Raw genomic sequence first — 17,869 nt, forward strand, 5'->3', positions numbered from 1 at the left:
GACTGACCAGAGATGAAAAGCAAAAGCATGTCTTGCACTTGTGTGTGTGTGTGTGTGTAAAACAGCTAACAGCATATGCAAATGCAACAACAGCTGCTGCCCCAATGACTTGATTACATTACATTTTGACTTGACCTTTGCTGACTGACATATGATGCAAAAAATATGTAAACATACTTTGATGGTTAAATAAAAATTTTAAAAAATTTCCTCTTTGAAACAGAACTCTAAGTTAGGATTGGAACGAAGGCAGAACAATGTAACGGTATCGCATCCTTGTTTCCTTTTTATGCCCCCACCAAGAAAAGAAACTGTCCATCCATGCTACAAACCCCATGTAGTTAGAAGCAATTTCCCAGTGTAATTGCTACACTTAACATATGCAGATGGAGACGTGAGGAAGAGTGAAAACAAAATTACAGGGTCTAAGTGCTATTATGTGGGAGTATAGGTGGCAAAGACTGCAATTACTTTCCCATTTGGAGAAAGGACATGTTCCTCACAGGAAAAAATGTGATCTCTGGGCACATTAATTGTAACTGTGAGTATTTGTTTGAGTATGCAAACTTTCTTTGTTGAACTTCTATTTTTGAGTGCGTTTTGAGAGCAGCATCTTCTTTCAAGACACAAGAAATATTTTTGTAGATGTGGGCATGCAGCTCATTTGTTCAATTCTTTATCTCTTAACCATAACCTACAATGATACTCAGGTATTCATAGCTAGCACAAATCCCCTGTATGGTTGCTTATGAAAAAGTTTTTTTAAGTTAGTGGCACTTTTCATATAGTGTCTAAGGATGAGAGCATAATAACACCGCAATAGCAGTAACCTCTACTTTCATTTCCAGAGATAAGTTTTGTGTAGCATTTCATTTGAACATTTCAATTTTAATCAAATATCCAAAAGAATCACACAGACAAATTTACACTTTTTTGCCTGTGTACACAACCACAGTGGACTTTAAATCAAACAATCCAGACATGATTGAAGTACAGACTTTCAGCTTTAATTCAAGATGTTTAGCAAAATAAATGCCTTAACTGTTCAGGAATTACAGACCTTTTTATACATACAATAACCCCACATTGTCAGAAGCTCTAAAGTGACTGGACAATTGACTAACAAACAGTCAACTGTCCTCAAAACAGCCTCAAAACTGTATTACGATAATTCAAGAAAATTTGCAATCACAATATTTCTGATGATACAGAAAAAAAAAACATGCTGAACAGTGTTTTATTGGCACTTGCAGCTTGGAGGAAGCTGCATTTATAAGTGTAAGTAAATGAAGGCTATTTCCCATCCTTGTTTTCAAATGAGCCACTGTTATTTTTTTTTTTTACACCCTTCCTAATATGAAGTGTCAATTTTATGGAACAAGGTGTGAGCAGCAGAAGCATGATAGTGCAATAGTGACACACCATAAGTCAAATGTAAGCACAGAAGTATATTAGGCAGTGTTTTCCCCAGAAATTGTAAGTTAAAAAAATAACTGCTTATGACTTTAGTTTAACAATAACTAAAGTAAGCCACCTAACTCTTCAGTAGCTGCGCAATATTGTCACACAAAACTAAAAAATATTTTCTGCCTGGGTTGTTGTAGTTTGCCATGGATCTTGAAAAGCCATGCTTTTCCACGGTTTCTGAGTTCCATCCCCTGTTTGCTCTTCCTGTCATATGAAGTGCAGCTAGCTAATTTTTGCAGCAATGACAGGTAGAGTTTCTTGTTTATATTGGGTCGCACATCACCAGCTGTTAGTACCTTCTTCTTTGTCGCCTAGTTGTAATCAATAGTGCGTTTTCGCCTTAAGCCGTGTCTGGAACAATTTTCTTGCATATTTTGCAAAGCAATGTGTTTTTTTTGGAGGTTGCTGAAGTAGCTCCATATTTACATACTAAATCATTACCAGAGGTTGACACTTGGCTCTTGCTCTCAGACATGCCTGGCTCTGTCTCGTTGTTGTGCACACTAGGGAATGTAAATGTAGTGATATCACTATATAGCATTTTTATGTCCTGTAAAAAATTATACCGGTATTATTGATGACAAGACAACATAGACTACAATCAAGAGACACCTTCATAAAAGTAAAAATAAAGTGGGACTGGGCCACTAGTGTTTATTAATATTGTGGGTGAATTGTGAAGTGTACAGGGCTTTACTCTGAGCTCAGATACACAGGGTTGAGCTTTTTAACCACCTCTGGTTAAAAAGCTCAACTTATCCATTTAAGCTTCCCATTGCAAATGGATAAAAGCATACTGCAGAAAGCAAACCATGAGTGTCACAAGGGAAAGAACTGGGATATTCATTAATTACCAAGTCAGTTACCTGTGTTCAGTCCTACAGAGCATATTTTTCACTTACTGACTGACAAAACTAAACGTAGAGACCTACAAACAAGCAGCAAATGAAAGCAGCTGCAGAAGCCTTAGTAGAGCATCTTAACAGAGGGAATGCAGCAGTTGGTGTTGTCCATGGATTCTAGATTTCAGACATTCATTAACTGAACAGGATTTTCATCCAAGTATTAAAAACAGTCCTGATATTTAAAATGATGTTAGTTTGTCCAATTAATTTTGGGCCTCTCAAATAGGGGCGTTTGTTTAAAACTGGCTGTAGTTCCCTAATGCGGTACTTTTGTGAAGTACCTCTTGAATTAAAGCTGAAAGTCACCTCAATCAAATCTTGATTATTGAGTTTAAATCCACTTTTATTTAAAATGAATTTTAAAAAATGTGTTACTGTACAAAAAATATACAGACCTAACTGTATACCAAATGCATAAAATGAGCTAAAAGGCAGACTTTAAAAATACATTTTATGAAGGAGTTTAACAGTATTTAAACCTTTCATTTACTCACTGCATCAGTTTGTATTTTCTTTCTATTTCACAAAGCTCCCACAAGGGCAGCGATTACAGCCTTGATTAAATTAAATTAATGCTATACCTTCAAATGATTTCCCCAAACAGTTCCAAGCTAAGATTCTCACTACTTTGTCTTGCATACAAAGCCAAAGTGATCAGAAAAGCAAATTCAAAGGAATGCTGACAATTTAGGTCAAACCTTCACAACTATTCAGTGGTAGGCCAGTAGTGTGGGTATATTTAAAATAAGGCTGACAAAAGCTCAAAGTGGTGACAATGAAAAGTAAAGTGGTAAGCCATTACAGCAAAAACAAAGACCTAAAAGACACTCCAGTGCTTGACACATATGAAACAGCTGGCTCTGCAGGATGATAAATGTGTAACTACTACTATGAGTGACCCACTTCACATTTCAAACTCACATTCATCTTATTCAGAAATAGTGTATGCTGATACAGACGTTAAATATTGTGATTTTTGATGTCAACATTAAAAAAAAAAAAAATCACATAGCACTTAGTATGTCACCTAATGACTGACTGTATTCAAATGCATTACAAAGGGCTGCACAGATTAGCATCGGTAGCAGCCAACAGTTGTGTGACGTTGGGCTTTTTTGCAAATAAACTGACATTTTCCAATTTCAGTAGCTGGTGTTTATCTGCTTTGCCAGATCAAATCAATGGATAGATGTTGCAAGATAGTGCCGTGAAAACTGAACATTTACAGGGATTACAGGGATTACAGCAAAATGAAAATGAATAAATTTATATTGGCCCAGTTGTTTAAACTAGTGGATCCCCAGGATGCCAATGTTCATATAATGTTTGTAGCATTTGTCCTTCGTTTTAAGTTTTCTTCTTGAAAACATAACTGCACAAACTGTGATGAGGTGCTTATATAACCTTGAAAATGTTCTAATTAATCGATGTCAGAGAACGAACATCTGGATCAGGTTTCCTGATTGGGGCTCACGAGCAACTGTGAAATCCTAAAACCATTTCAGGAAAGCCACTGACAGGCTGCAGCATATGACCGATCCCACGTCGTGTAAAATGGTTGTCAAACCGCTGGATATCCATACTGTGACTGAAAGCTGAATGAATGACGTCGGAAGAGCAAAGGTTACTATGGAAACGAATATGAGCAGCTGCTATAGGCCCAAAAACAAGCTACATACAACAATATACATGAATATGTTCAAGCATAGGGCCTACATGAAGCTATATAATACGTAACAACCTGACCACGTGACAGTGTAGCAAATACACTGCAATGTTTCACGAGGGCCTACTCCGGAGGATGAGATTTTCCTCACTTCCTGGAGGACCAGTAAGCTAGCGCGCGGCTGCACCTAGCCTCAGACGCATCCTAAAAACGCAACTGCTGAAAGTGACTCGCGACGGGTGGAGAAGCAGAGAAAAGAAACACGTTGAATCACTTACGAGAGGAGGGTTTCTTTTATCTGCCGCGTCCAGCGTTGTCCATGACATCAGCTGTTTTCCGGCTGTGTTGGGATCGTATGGAGAACGCGGGAGCGCGCAGGTAGCAATCACATCAACAGCACTAGTGCGTGCTGCGGAGGCGCGCAGCCGTTTCCGTGGTAACAGTTTAAGCTCGCCATGCTGCTCTATCACATCATACAAGTATATTTATTTGCATTAATGGTAATCGCTTGATACGCAGTTAATTTGATCAGACTATATTATTATTAGTACTATTACTATTGTTGTTGTTGTTGTTGTTGTTGTGAATAGGTGGCAAAGCTTGTCTATGAGAGATTTGCTCAGAGACGGTAAAAAATGCAGAGACAGTTGTCTGAAGATAGGTCTGTCCTAAGAATTAATTAAATTTAATGTGCATTTTACATTTAACAATGGATAACTATCACAATGTACATTTCAAATTCCTTTAATTTTAAATATGTTTATATTGTCTATTCTGTAAAATAGTCAGATGTCTATTCTTATTAATGTACAGAGTTCACCTGCTTGCTGCTACTACTGCACATTCACCCAATGTATATACTATATATATATAATGTTCTTCCTCCACCCACCCCCCCAATTTTTGCACATGTCGAGGAGCGTGTCAGGTTACAATTCACTGTGTGTTATACTTGTATAACTATGCATGTGACAAATAAAGGACCTTGAACCTTGAATATACATAAACACATACATGTAAATAAACAGTATAAGCAATATACCGTTACAAAGAGGGCAATTCTTGAAAGAATACAAACATTGGATGTGTATTAAATCACAACTGTGCTCTTCATGTTATAGAAAGTAAAAGACAAAAGTGAAAACTTGGATTTCTTACTAAATTTCTGTAATATATCAAGTGACCTGCCTTCACCTGATTTGATATTGCATGGCTGGGTATATTGTCCAAACGTGGGTGTAGTTTCAGTCGTAGTAAATTCAGTAACTGAGGTGCAAATTGGTTTTAACCAAAATATCTTTTTGCCATTTAGTTGCTTGAAATCACCCAGAGGTGCTGTAGTATCTTTTAGAACCGGTTGATTATTTGCCATTGATGTGCATTGTTGTTAAATATAATCTTCTGAATTGCTCTAGTAGGGAAATTTAGCCTGCTAATCACTTCATTCTATTTCAGCATTTTAATGAGCCATGATAGTGTGATATTGACCTGAACCCCATCTGAGCAACCAATATATGTATCATGCGCTACATTTTGTTTTGGCATTGTATGAGCCATATTTAGTGGGGCATCTGGATTACATGCAGAGATTCAGGTGTCTTGTTGAGCCACTTAAAACTGACCTATGACTCATTCAAAGGATAAATCAGTGTTGTGTCCACGCATAATTTAACAGCATAACAGACAAACCTAGCAAATAACCCATTTTATGGGTTATTTGTATTTTTAGGCACTTTTTATTAGCAACCTGTCATAAAACACATAATTCATTCCAATTTATTTAGTCAAATCTGCTAAAAATGTCAAAGATAACAGTTCAACAGGCATGATATAGCATTTTTGCACAAACAAGACGAATTCCAAAGAGCTGTTAGCCCAACATGTCAGTCCTAAAAACTATGTGCAGTAGTTCAACAGTATCTTAAGTGATATCCTTAAGAAATGGGGAAAAAATCCAGCAAAGACACAAGACATGAGAAATCCATCTGACTCTTAAGTTGACCCATCTACTCTTTATTGATGAAATGGTCTCTGTGGAAGGACTGAAAATAATTAGCAACAGGTCTTATGGAGGGATGAATTCAAATTAAAACGTTTGGATCAAAATTGTTGTCAATATGTATGACGGAGGTTCAACAGTGTAAATCTGTAAAACACAGTGGTTTTATTATGGTTTGTGAGTGCATTTGCTGTAAGTCAGTGGTGTCAACATTGAACTGAATTATGAATGCAGAAAACTGTGGTCAGATTTTTATCCACCATACAGTATCATCTGGAAAGAGTCTGATTGACAAGGGCTTCATTTTTCAGTATGGCAATGATCACAAACTCCATGCCAATGTAGCAAAAGCATACCTGGATAGAAAAAACACACTATGGAACACTATGAGTATGGATTAGCCTCCCCAGAGTCTGAAACTCAACATTATTGAAGCAGTGTGGGATCATCTTGACAGAAAACAGAACAAAAGGCAGCCAACATCCACAGGAGAGCTTCAAGAAGCCTGGAGAACTATTCCTGAAACTATTACAAGAAAGCTTGTCTAAGAAAGTTCAGGCTATGTTGAAGAATAAAGATAGTCATACCAAATATTGACTTTGCAGCTCGTTAGAACTGTATAAATTCTGTTTGTGCTTTATGTACTGTATTTCCATTTGTGTTTACATATGTTTCAATAAATCACTGCACCTATATCCAATGTTCCTAATGGGAGGTGGCTCAAAACTGTTATGCAGTACCCTAAGTACTTCTCTGTTATGCTACTTTCTGTTTCTATTCTACTGTTATTTTGTACAAAACATTGAACATTGTGCACTATATAATTTATTTAAAGCCTTAATTCCCTGTTATTTTGGAGGTAAATAACATTATCATAGATAAAGCTACCACGCAATAAAACTGCAACAGCTGCCACATTAAAGTGATCTGCTTATCAAAGTATCAATTGTTATGATAAAATGTGAACAGTTTTTCTTTTCTTTTTGTCCAGTTTGCAAGATAATTATCCAACACAAAGTTGTTTTGAACAGTTTTCATGTCATTGATCTGAAATGCAGAACATCACTCCATCTCCTGTAAACATAACCAAGATATCTTTTTGTTTTCTGTATGAATTTTACAAAGAACAATTCTCAAATTTATAAAAACAAAAAACCCAAAATGGAACCATGCTAACAATTCACCATATACTGAAATATACCTGTTTGCCAGAGCAGAGGTTTGCTTTGCTTTCAAATAATTATTCTTATCATCATTATTTAATATTATCCCTGCTAAGTCAACTCACTATAGCCATGATTTACTCTTATTTCTTGTATTTGTGCAAACATCAGAAATGTGGCTCACACTTAGTCACTTCCTTCAACCTAAAGGAACATGATGCTAGAGGACAAGCTGTGCAGCTACTGACAAAGATCACAGCATTTTGTGTGTGTTCATATATATGTGTTTTTGTGTTTGCCACAAAAGACTTATTGGTTTTGTGAACTACTGATTTGAATTCATAATGTGGGAATAAGAGCAAGACATTCATCTTCAAGCAGTTTCTCTGCACAATTCCTCGGCTTCTTTTATGACAAATGGATACACTCTAAATATTGGGGCGGGGGCTTGCCTCCTTTGACTCTGGATCTTATTTATTATTAAAACACCAAAAGAAAACTTAGAAATAAAAACACTGCAACGTAGAGAGATCATCTGGAAAAGGAAAGGGGAAAGATTGAAACAAAAAAAAAATTAGAGAAGCCGTCTGCTTCTAATTACTTCTCAAACTGGTGACTTAGCTTTTCATCTTGGCAGGTTTCCCTACTTTAGCTCCTGCCCAGGACTGTGTCTGAGAGTCAAGACTAATCAAAGGCACTTGTATGTGGAGGACTGTTGGCCTCTGAAGGAACCGAGCCAGTTCAGGCCAGCCTGCTGCGTTTTCTCTCCTTTACTCCTTTTCTTTTCCCTCTCCCTCTCCCTTCTCTTCCTGTCTGTTTCAGGAGTGAAGGATTGGGGCATTCCTTCAAGCCACTTTACTTCAGCTTTCTGTGGGATTTAAACATGCACACTGAGGTTTTGGTACAGTCCATGTTAGTGCCGTTCTTTCTGATCCTTCTCTCTTTCATTGAGGACTCTTTGTTGCAGTCGGTGAGGTGAGTTTCCACACAGCTTTGGGTTTTTTTTTGTTGTTTTTCTTGTTTATTTTAGGATAGTTTGGAGAGCAAGAAGGAAAAGGGAGGTGCAGACTTGCTGACAAAGGCGACACTTAAAGAGTGCAATGTGGGAAAGTTTAGGAAAGTCTATTCCTATAGTTTACTCTTATAGTTTTACTCTTTCCTGTGCAGTTTTCTTTATGCCACTTTACTTGCTATCATAATGCTGCATGTGTCTCAGATTCTGTCGTCTAACATTGGATGCAAACTTTTTTTCTGTTTTGTTTTACTTTCTTTTTGCACAGTTCAGCTTTACATTCTTTTGCAGTTGAGCTTATTGTGAGGAAAAAAAATCTCCAGTTTAAAAGGATTTGCTGTGGGGAAAAGCCCATATTATGCAACAGAAAAGGGTAATTGCAATGAATATTATTTTGTATCAGAGCTTTTACTTGTTTTTGCCGAAACAACGAACATTCAAGTTTAAACCTCAAATACAAACTGTAAATGGAAACAAAAGGACATCAAGTCAGTCACTGAAACTGGATACAGTAACAAATATAAGACTCATTTCTGTTTACTTTGCTACTCTAAAGTCGAGCCCTGGTTAGCAGAACTGTAAATATTTAACGATGACATAAAGTTGTGGGTGTTTACTCTTTAGCAGGTGCACCGTGCCTCTGTAGTGATTACATTGCATATGTAGTGTACAGGGGATATATATTGAACAGCTGCAGCTAACCCACACATGCATTACAGAAAGTAACAGCTACTGGGAATCTAGGTAGCTGCAATATTTTCTTCAGTTTTTCCAATGTACATTTGAATAATTTGTGTTTTATTTGTTTGCCAGTTATATCATCATATTGACCTAGCAGTGTTAAAAAAAAGTGTAAAAATGCTAAGCAACAAAGTTATAACCTCAATTCTGTAAGCACAGCCAAGGAGTGCTATGCAATATCCATATTATGCTCAGCCCACACAATATCCTTAGAGCACATGGATTAAGGTTGTAGAGCTCCACCTGTAGTCATAAAACTATGGTAACACTATATCAGCTTTATTTTTTAATCCACACCTTTCTCTCTAAAAGGCCTTTAAGAGGAGCCCCTGTGGAACAACAAGTCACATGATGCCCATGGGGCTCATAGGCTTTTTTTTTTCCATACTCGATGATGCAAAAAATGTTTCCTAATATGACTCAAATGTAATAAAACTAAGCCATGGGACTGAAAATACATCTTTGAAGATGGAAGGGAAATGGACTGAGTACTCACTTCTCAGATATTTTGTGCTATTATTAAAAGCTTTAAAAGTTTAAAAAGCTAAACAGTGTAGTGTACTACCACCTTTTTAAAAAACAAAAAACAAAAATATGAATCAGCTGCTGCTGCTTAGAGAGAAGCTACATCTCATGAATTATCTATGGCGATCGTGGCTCAAGAGTTGGGAGGTCGCCTTGTAATCGAGAAGGTTGCCGGTTCGAGCCCCGGCTTGGACAGTCTTGGTCGTTGTGTCCTTGGGCAAGACACTTCACTTCAACTTCACCCGTTGCCTACTGGTGGTGGTCAGAGGGCCCGGTGGTACCAGTGTCCTCGCCTCTGTCAGTGTGCCCCAGGGTGGCTGTGGCTACAATGTAGCATGCCATCACAAGTGTGAATGGGTGGATGACTGGATGTGTAAAGCGCTTTGGGGTCCTTAGGGACTAGTAAAGCGCTATACAAATACAGGCCATTTACTATCTGACAGACAGGACATAGTATGTGAGATTTGGTGATGTACATTCCTGTTCACCCTTTGTATGAGCCCTGATCATGCTATCTACAGAAATACTGAGATGATTCGGCAATGGTTGGCTGTGTTAGTGATGGGCAGGACCAACAGTACAGAGTACTAGTGGGTGATTTTTTTATTATCGTTTTTTTGAGTTGTCTGGGGGGAAATGTATGCTTCAGAATGTGAATAAGACCTGAGATATGGTGATTGACTTCAGAAGGAGGAGGATGGCTACAGACCTGTATTTATATAAAGGAGCAGTACAAGTTGTGAACAGGCCGAATAGGAAGATCAACACTGACGATTCATACAAGAAGAAACAGGCTCTATTTACTATTTACTTCCAGTGTTTGTTTGAATTGTTTGAAATTTCTTGGTATGCTGAAGCATTAAGCATTCCTTTCACTGGAATTAAGGGGCTGAGCCCAACTTCTGAAAAACACTCCAACACCATAACCCCCCCCCAAACTTTACCCTTGTCTCAGTGCAGTTAGACAAGTACAGTTCTCCTGGCAACTGTGAGTCGTCGCTCTAGAAAACACGGTTGTAGAGTCCAGTTGTGGCGTGCTTTCCACCACTAGTTTGGGCACTTTGCATTGTGCTTGGTGATGTAAGGCTTGGATGCAGCTGCTCAGCCATGGAAACCTTGGCATCCCCTGACAGTGCGCTGTGACTTTACATGGCCTACTGCTTTGTGGGTGAATAGCTGTCGCTTCCACTTTGTTATAATACCACTAACTGTGGAATATTTAGTAGTGGGGAAATTTCACAACTCAACTAGTTGCACAGATGGCATCCTATCACAGTACCACTCTGAAATTCACTGAGCTCCTGAGAGTGACGTATTCTTTCACAAATGTTTGTAGAAGCAGTCCTCATAGTTAGGTACTTGATTTTATACACCTGTGGCCATGAAAGTGATTGAAACACCAAAATTCAATGATGTGGATGGGTGAGTGAATACTTTTGGCAAGGTTTTGGTGCTCAGGGCAATTTGCCCAATTTCTTTGAAGAAGTGGTAAGAAGTGACGGCCAGTCCAATGTCTTTCTTCAGTCAGTTAATTAAAACTGTACATTTTGCAGTTTTTATTTTCTTGGATAGCCAAGAAAGTTACTACTGTCCCCTGGAGACATAGTAACGAGGAGAAAAAAACAGTTAAACAAAACCCAAGTTAAAACCAAGGAAAGTCCAAAATTCTAATGTGGAGCAAGTTAGACTCTCTTCACCAAGCATAAATTTTATGAATTGGAATGTTATTTTACTATTTTGTGGAATTCTGGTTGTATTTTTGGGAGGTACTCTACAGAACAAAAGCCAGGCATTAACCAGATCTATCACTGATCAGCTGAACTGGACAGAGGAACACAATCCAAAAAGGTCATTTGAATGTCATGCTGCCGTAAAATAAATTAAAAAATGAATAAATGTAATCAGATACATTTCAGTTCATTGCATCGTGTGGCTGAGCTCTGTGATCAGGCTTAAAAGGGCCATTACTGATTAAAGTCTGTGTGAAATGGGGCTTGTATAACCTCCCCTTGACACTCAGGACAATCACATTCTGTATTTAATTTTAATAGGAGTGTCAAGAACACTTGAGCTGTTGATTTTTGGAAATGTGTCCAGTTTTCAAACGCGGACATCTGGCCAATATCAAGAGAGGGCAGGGATTTAAAAAAGAATGCCAGACGGCATCCAAATGAAACAAATCTCACTCAGAAACGCTTTAGAGTAAAACTCAGAAAACAGCTCCTAGAGTGTGTTCAATGAAAAGTGCATTTGTGTCTGTACGATTGGGTTTATTTGAATTTATTAGCTGTGCATGTGGACATGTGTGTGTTTCCAAGGCGTTTGTTATTACTCGATAAAGACTCAAATATATGGGTTGTGTGTTACATTCTTCCCACTTTTGTTTTCTTAGACTTCTTTCTTCCAAGCCATTGCACCGAAAGCTACATGTGTTAAGTCCTACCGCACATACCAAATATCTTGAATAGGTCTCTTTATATGTTTAAAGAGAGACGCTGATGCATGACTGAGGAAATATGTCTTTTCGATTTGGATTTGCAACAAAAACAGGTGTGAACACACTTAAACTTTAACCTCATAATAAAAGTTGTGGAAAATCTGATCTTTCTTTTTCCCAGCCAGGTGGGTAGTGTTTGCAAGCTGTCCACAGAGTCATCCTTGCGCCGCTGCCGGACGCCTGATGGTAAGATCTGCAGTGGAAGGGGAAAATGTAACTGCGGCATTTGCATCTGTGAGGCCATAGAACCTGGGAAGTTCTTCGGTCCGCGCTGCGAGTGCCACGACTGGGTCTGTGCTACATATAATGGGAAAACCTGCAATGGTGCGTATGATCCTGTCCTCATTCCTAAGGTCTCAAATGTTGCTATTTTGCCAAAACTACTGGCATCTCAGAGACAAGCACAGGATCTCTTTTGGCATATGTTTCAGTGCACTATTTGATACAGCAATAGTGAAACTTGTCTCAGTTACTTGTCACTATTAGACACTTAGATGGGAAGATTTGGAGTCACATTTTAACGCACACTACATTTACTGATACCTAACACAGTTATATGGGTTTCTATTACAGTAAAAAGTCAGTTGTTTTTTTTCACATGATCTGAATTCTAGGGACATGCTGCACATATTTTACCTCTTAGATATGGTTGTTAGTGATGGTTCAGTAAGCGATGCAACAGAACTCTTCACTGTGGGCTTACATCAGAGGAGTTTGGCAAATAAACTGTGCACCTGAAGTGCAGTGTTTGCTCCAGCCAGGTGCAGGAAGAATGGAAACCTTAATCATCAAAATGTCTTTCATATTATTTTTTTGGCTTTAATAGGCATTAATATTCATTTGATATGAATTTTATAATTCAGGCTTGGAATGGTTTTAGGGTATTTTTGTTTCACCTGTATTTCAGAGTCAGAAGGGTGCAATATTGTGTAATTGACAGCCCACATTGTCTTGGCAGTACTTCAAAGGGTTTCACTGGTAATAGGCAGCTGGTTGGTTCTCAAATGTTACCAAGGCATTAGCTTTTGTTGGAAGGAATGGCTTTGAACTTACCCTGCTGCTTGAAATTTTATAAGTTCACAGAAAGAACACTTTAGAGTGCACCTGTACTCAAGAGCAAGTTGAATCATGGTTGGTGAATAGTTTAAGTCATAAAGGCGTAGATATATCAGAAAATATAAAACTGCTATGATTTTACACAGTAACATACTATAACAGTGACCAGTGTTACTATTTTTTTGTAACTTTGTGACTAGTTGATGGTCATCTTTTACTAATACAGGCAACAACAACTGTGAATTAAATATATGTAATAATAGATTATATCCTATTTGGGGCATTGTTTTGGATTCATTGGCTGGAACAGTGTTTTGTTTCATTCTAACTGCTCAGAGCAGTTGTTTTGTAGTAGACCCATGTTGTGTTTAAAGTTTGTTGTGCTCTGTCCAAATGTATTACGTTAGGTTTATAATATCTAGTTTCAAACAAACCAAGCTGATTTGATTCTCACAATGTTAAACTATATCACAGGGCTATTGTACTGGCCTACATTAGCTGTGAACAAACGTACAAAATAAACAGGCAAACATTTTAGACAATATGTTCACGTAAACTCAATTTGCAATCTGTTACCAAGGCTTAATATGCATTTATCATATGCGGTACTTTGGAGGTTATGAGAAATGCTGGCTCCTCAATGGCAATGGAGGGAAAAACAGTTCTCATCTTTTTTTGTGCATTGTCCTCTTTGGCCACTGTTCTATGAATGTCAAGGTTTAATGGAGATATGTGTGCACGCAGACCAGTTCTAAAGAAGATATATATCCGTGTGTGTGGGTGTGCTTGCGTGTGAGGGGTAGAGTGATTTATTTGTGTAGACAAATTGGCTGCTGTGAGGAGCTCATTATGGTTCAGCAGTCTGGAGCAAGGCCCTGCTTCAGTCTGATAATGGGGTTTCACTCACTAGTACACAGACTGCCAATGGAACCTAAATGCATCAACAGAAGGATGGATTTTCACACCCGGGCAGACAGACAGACAGACAGACAGACACACACACACACACACACACACACACACACACACGCACACGCACATGCACATCCATCATCAGGCTCAGTCTCATATTGTGACACACACACAGCTAGCCATACGCTCACAAAATCATTTGCCCATGGAGCAGGTCATAGAAAACACATTTAAAGCACACTGAGAAGAAGATTTGCCCCCAAAGCACCCACCTAACCTCTCTACCCACAATGCCCCATGCAGCATGGGCCTGTCGTCAAAGACTGGTCCCCAAGTTCCATCTGCAGCCTTATCTACCTTTCACAACCACCCATTGATAAGATCCAAATAGATTTTTCTCCAAAGGGATAAAGTGTATCCTTTTTTTCTTTTCCAAAACCATAAGCTTTGCTGGCACCTAGATGTTATTTTAGCTTGGACCTGGTTCAATTTCTCTCAGTCATAGCAACAAGTCAAGCCGGATGGTGGTTATGGGGATACATTTAGGCATGATAGTGATATATTTAATTCTTGGTTGAAATATTGTACACTGATTTGTTATGACATGCCTAAGAGTTATAATATCATGTTCATTTTTTGGAGCCTCACATGGAAAATATTATGTTTTCAACACAGGTTTAAAATGAGATCCCTTTTTGGGTTGCTTTTCATAACCTTTGTTGTATTAGTTTCTTTTGATTGACATATAAGCCAACTTAGCATGAAGATTTATATTTAAATATAATATGCCTGTCTGTGTAGCCTATTCGTAATATACCCGGAAGTGTCAAAGTTATTTTCACCCAGTGCGTACTTACAAAATAAAATATCCAAGATCATTTTACACAGAGAGCAATTAAATCATTGCTCTCTGTGTATACTTTATTGTCAGTATGAAAGTATAATTATTGTCTTAATTGTCTTAATTATGTCTTGGTCCTGAGTTTTCAAACCCAGGGTTTTGAGTTTTGGTTTTCTTTTTTATTTATTTTGGGGGTTTTGTGGAGTCTTACTTTATATTCTTTGACTTATGCGTCATTGTTCTTATACTTTCAGTTTGGATTCATGGTTGAGATTTGTGCTTCTTACTTTTGAAGCCTAGTTTCTGTTATTGTAGCCGTACCACTGTCTCTTTGCCAGCGGCTACCCCACCATTAGTCACTTAAAGTCGCCGAATGCTATTGACTTCCTGTGATGTCTGCTCACCACATTACTATGAATCACTTCCATTGTGGATGGAACTTAAGTTTAGCTTTTTTACTTCCTGTTTTAATTTCTTAGTCATTGTCTCCCATGTCTTGCTCGACGTTTACCTCCTCTTTGTTTATTCCTTAATTGTGTTCAACTGTATCTAGTTACCTGTTACCACTTCCCCGATTGGCCTCATGTGCGTAAATGTGCATCTTTTTGTCTCCCTGCATGCTACCTGCCTCTTGTTATAGTCAATTTGCCAGCTCTCCGTGGACTTTTCTGGATTTTTGCTGCAGCCTTTCTCTGACAACTATGTTTTTTCTTTCTTTGTATATATAAAAAGATGTACAAATGTCTTATCAGTTTCAAAATTGCTTCAAAATTATACGTGTGAAACCGGCTTCTTCCATGACAGGATTATATTGTGTGCAAGATTTTTATTTTTATTTTATTACAGCATGCCAATATCATGAAAGCCAATTTCATGATATTCCATGTCACTTAAACCAGGGAAGAAAATTAGCTGTCCCATTGCATATTACTATTGTATACAAAATATTACCATATATACAAATGTCATACATTCTACCAAAATATAAAAGGCGTTTTTTAACAGACAAAAAAAATAAATCTGATAACACTGGAGCTTTTGCTGAATAACAGTTGAATTTGTAGCTAGAAGTCCAATAAAACATTGATGCTGTCATGTGTTTTTCCTCCCACAGACATCCCATCCTATTTTATAGTAGAGCAAGGACGATGATCTGGAATAACATCTGTTCACCAACTGTTCAAAAACGTGTTATTTCACTCAGCTGTTTGTTTTTCAACTGTGCTTAAATTTTCCTGCTCTGACTCCATGTCCTCATTTTAAAATAAGCTGCAGTACATGTAAACATGACCTTTGATAAGTTCCAAAAGTGCTAACTCTGATTTGTCTGGTTCGAGCGTTTATGTTTATTCGCAGGTTATGTAATAACACTCTTGTTATAAGAAACAAAGGTCAACGTGGCAAAGCTTCCATAATCTTTTTCACATGCGTTTGTCTTTTTCTCCTCTGTTGATGACTCATTTGAAAACTTTGTGTCCCTAGCTTTCTGGCACGGGCTCTCACGCTTGCTTTCCATGTCTGTGCTGATCTGAGAAGGGGAGGCATAAGTTGAAAGTTGGATTTGATTTCAACATTAAGTCTTTTAAACATAGTGGTTTTGATAATAGTTTGTAGTCTGCACATGGTCGTTTTTCCAATAGGACATGCCTAAAACACCTCATGTGTCCCTTTGGATGTGGAAAATATTGGTTCAACACTGAGCATGTCCTAAATGACTAAGGCTACGTTCACACTGCAGGTCTTAATGCTTAATTCCGATTTTTTAATCAAATCCGATTTTTTTTGTCTGGTTGTTCACACAACAAATAAAATGTGACATCAAACGCGGTCTAGTGTGAACGGTTCACAGCCCTCAAAGCAGCCCACATGCGCAAAAGAAGACGTCACACTCAACGTGCTCTGTTTATGTAAGTAAAAATGGCGGCTACAGAGCTAGCAGGTGTTGTTGCAGCAGTCTATCAATTCCTGCACAGTCGTAACCGTCAGAATTTTGACAAATTAATTCGAGAATGAAGGACTCTGAGAAAAAAGAGAGCCCGTGCTTTAACAACGGCCTTGTTTGGAGCAGTGGCTGCTACCTCCGTGCAGAGGTATATATGGATGCTTTCTCGTTTGTCTTCTCAGGCGGTGATAATTGGCGTCTGTCTTGTGTCAGTGACGTAAAAGACGGATTTAATGCGACATGACCATTCAAACTGCAGTCGCGTTCTAAAACATCAGATATGTATCGGATTCAGTACCACATACGTGACCAAGGTCGGATTTGAAAATATCGGATTTGTGCTGTTCAAACTGTCATACCATGATCGTATATGGGTCGCATAGGGTCAAAAAAAGTCGGATTTGTTGCGCTTTCGCCTGCAGTGTGAACGTAGCCTAAGTTTCTCAACCTATCTCAAAGGGAGCGCTGAGCCATCCTTTCGAGGAGGCTCACATGCTGGAGATCTTTCCAGGAGAACCACATCCATAGCGAAGAGAAGTGATCCTGAGGCCACCAAAGCAGAAACCCTCCACCAATTCCTTCCAGTCACATTCCTCTAGGTGTCGTTATTGCCCATGTGAGCATTGAAGTACCCCACCAGGACAATCGAATTCCCAGAGGCACCTTCAAGCACTCCCCCAGGGACTCCAATAAGACTGGGAACACTGAACTGTTGTTTTGCACATAAGCACAAACAACAGTCAGAACCCATTTCCCAACCCAAACGTGCAAGGAAGCAACCTTTCGTCCACTTGGGAAAAGTCTAAAGTGCAGTACAGGGACAGAATACAAGTATACCTCATTAAGTCTGCTGCTTATAATCAAGCACAGCTCTGGAGTGGTATAGAGTCCAGCCACACAACAGGAGACTGGTTTCAGAACCCAAGCTTTTTGTTGAGGCAAGTACAACTATATCACGCTGGTACTTCTCAACCTCAAACACTAGATCAGGCTGCTTTTCCATAAGAGAACTGACATTCTATGTTACCAAAGCCAGATTTGTCGGGTTGACAGGACTTCTGCCCCAAACACTTTCCCATTCACAAAGTACAAACCCCTTACAGACCCTCCAGATGAGGGTTGACCCCATGTTTTGCTTTTGGG

The 17,869-nt window shown here is 38.5% G+C and overlaps 2 protein-coding genes across 6 annotated transcripts in view; one reads left to right on the forward strand and one right to left on the reverse strand.

Moving 5' to 3' along the window:
• The window catches only part of nalcn (sodium leak channel, non-selective), a 67,711-nt gene extending 63,279 nt beyond the window's left edge, over positions 1-4,432 (reverse strand). For all 3 annotated transcript variants that reach the window (XM_084954491.1, XM_084954492.1, XM_084954489.1), the window contains exon 1: positions 4,317-4,432. The gene's annotated coding sequence lies outside the window, so the exon portion shown is untranslated. The remainder of the gene's footprint in view (positions 1-4,316) is intronic.
• Positions 4,433-7,879: 3,447 nt separating this feature from the next.
• itgbl1 (integrin, beta-like 1) overlaps positions 7,880-17,869 on the forward strand; it is a 50,256-nt gene continuing 40,266 nt past the window's right edge. The window contains exons 1-2 of one of the 3 annotated variants that reach the window (XR_014797237.1): positions 7,880-8,175; positions 12,097-12,299. Coding sequence is in view for 2 of the 3 variants with exons in the window: in XM_084908960.1 (XP_084765086.1) it covers positions 8,084-8,175; positions 12,097-12,299 (295 nt within the window). In the remaining variant the exon portion in view is untranslated. Of the gene's footprint in view, positions 8,176-12,096; positions 12,300-17,869 lie in introns of those variants that run through there. The other 2 variants (XM_084908960.1, XM_084908961.1) reach the window with 2 other exon arrangements.

Source organism: Perissodus microlepis, chromosome 16 (genome assembly GCF_051167445.1).
Source record: "Perissodus microlepis isolate ML-2025 ecotype Zambia chromosome 16, ASM5116744v1, whole genome shotgun sequence".
NCBI lineage: Eukaryota > Metazoa > Chordata > Actinopteri > Cichliformes > Cichlidae > Perissodus > Perissodus microlepis.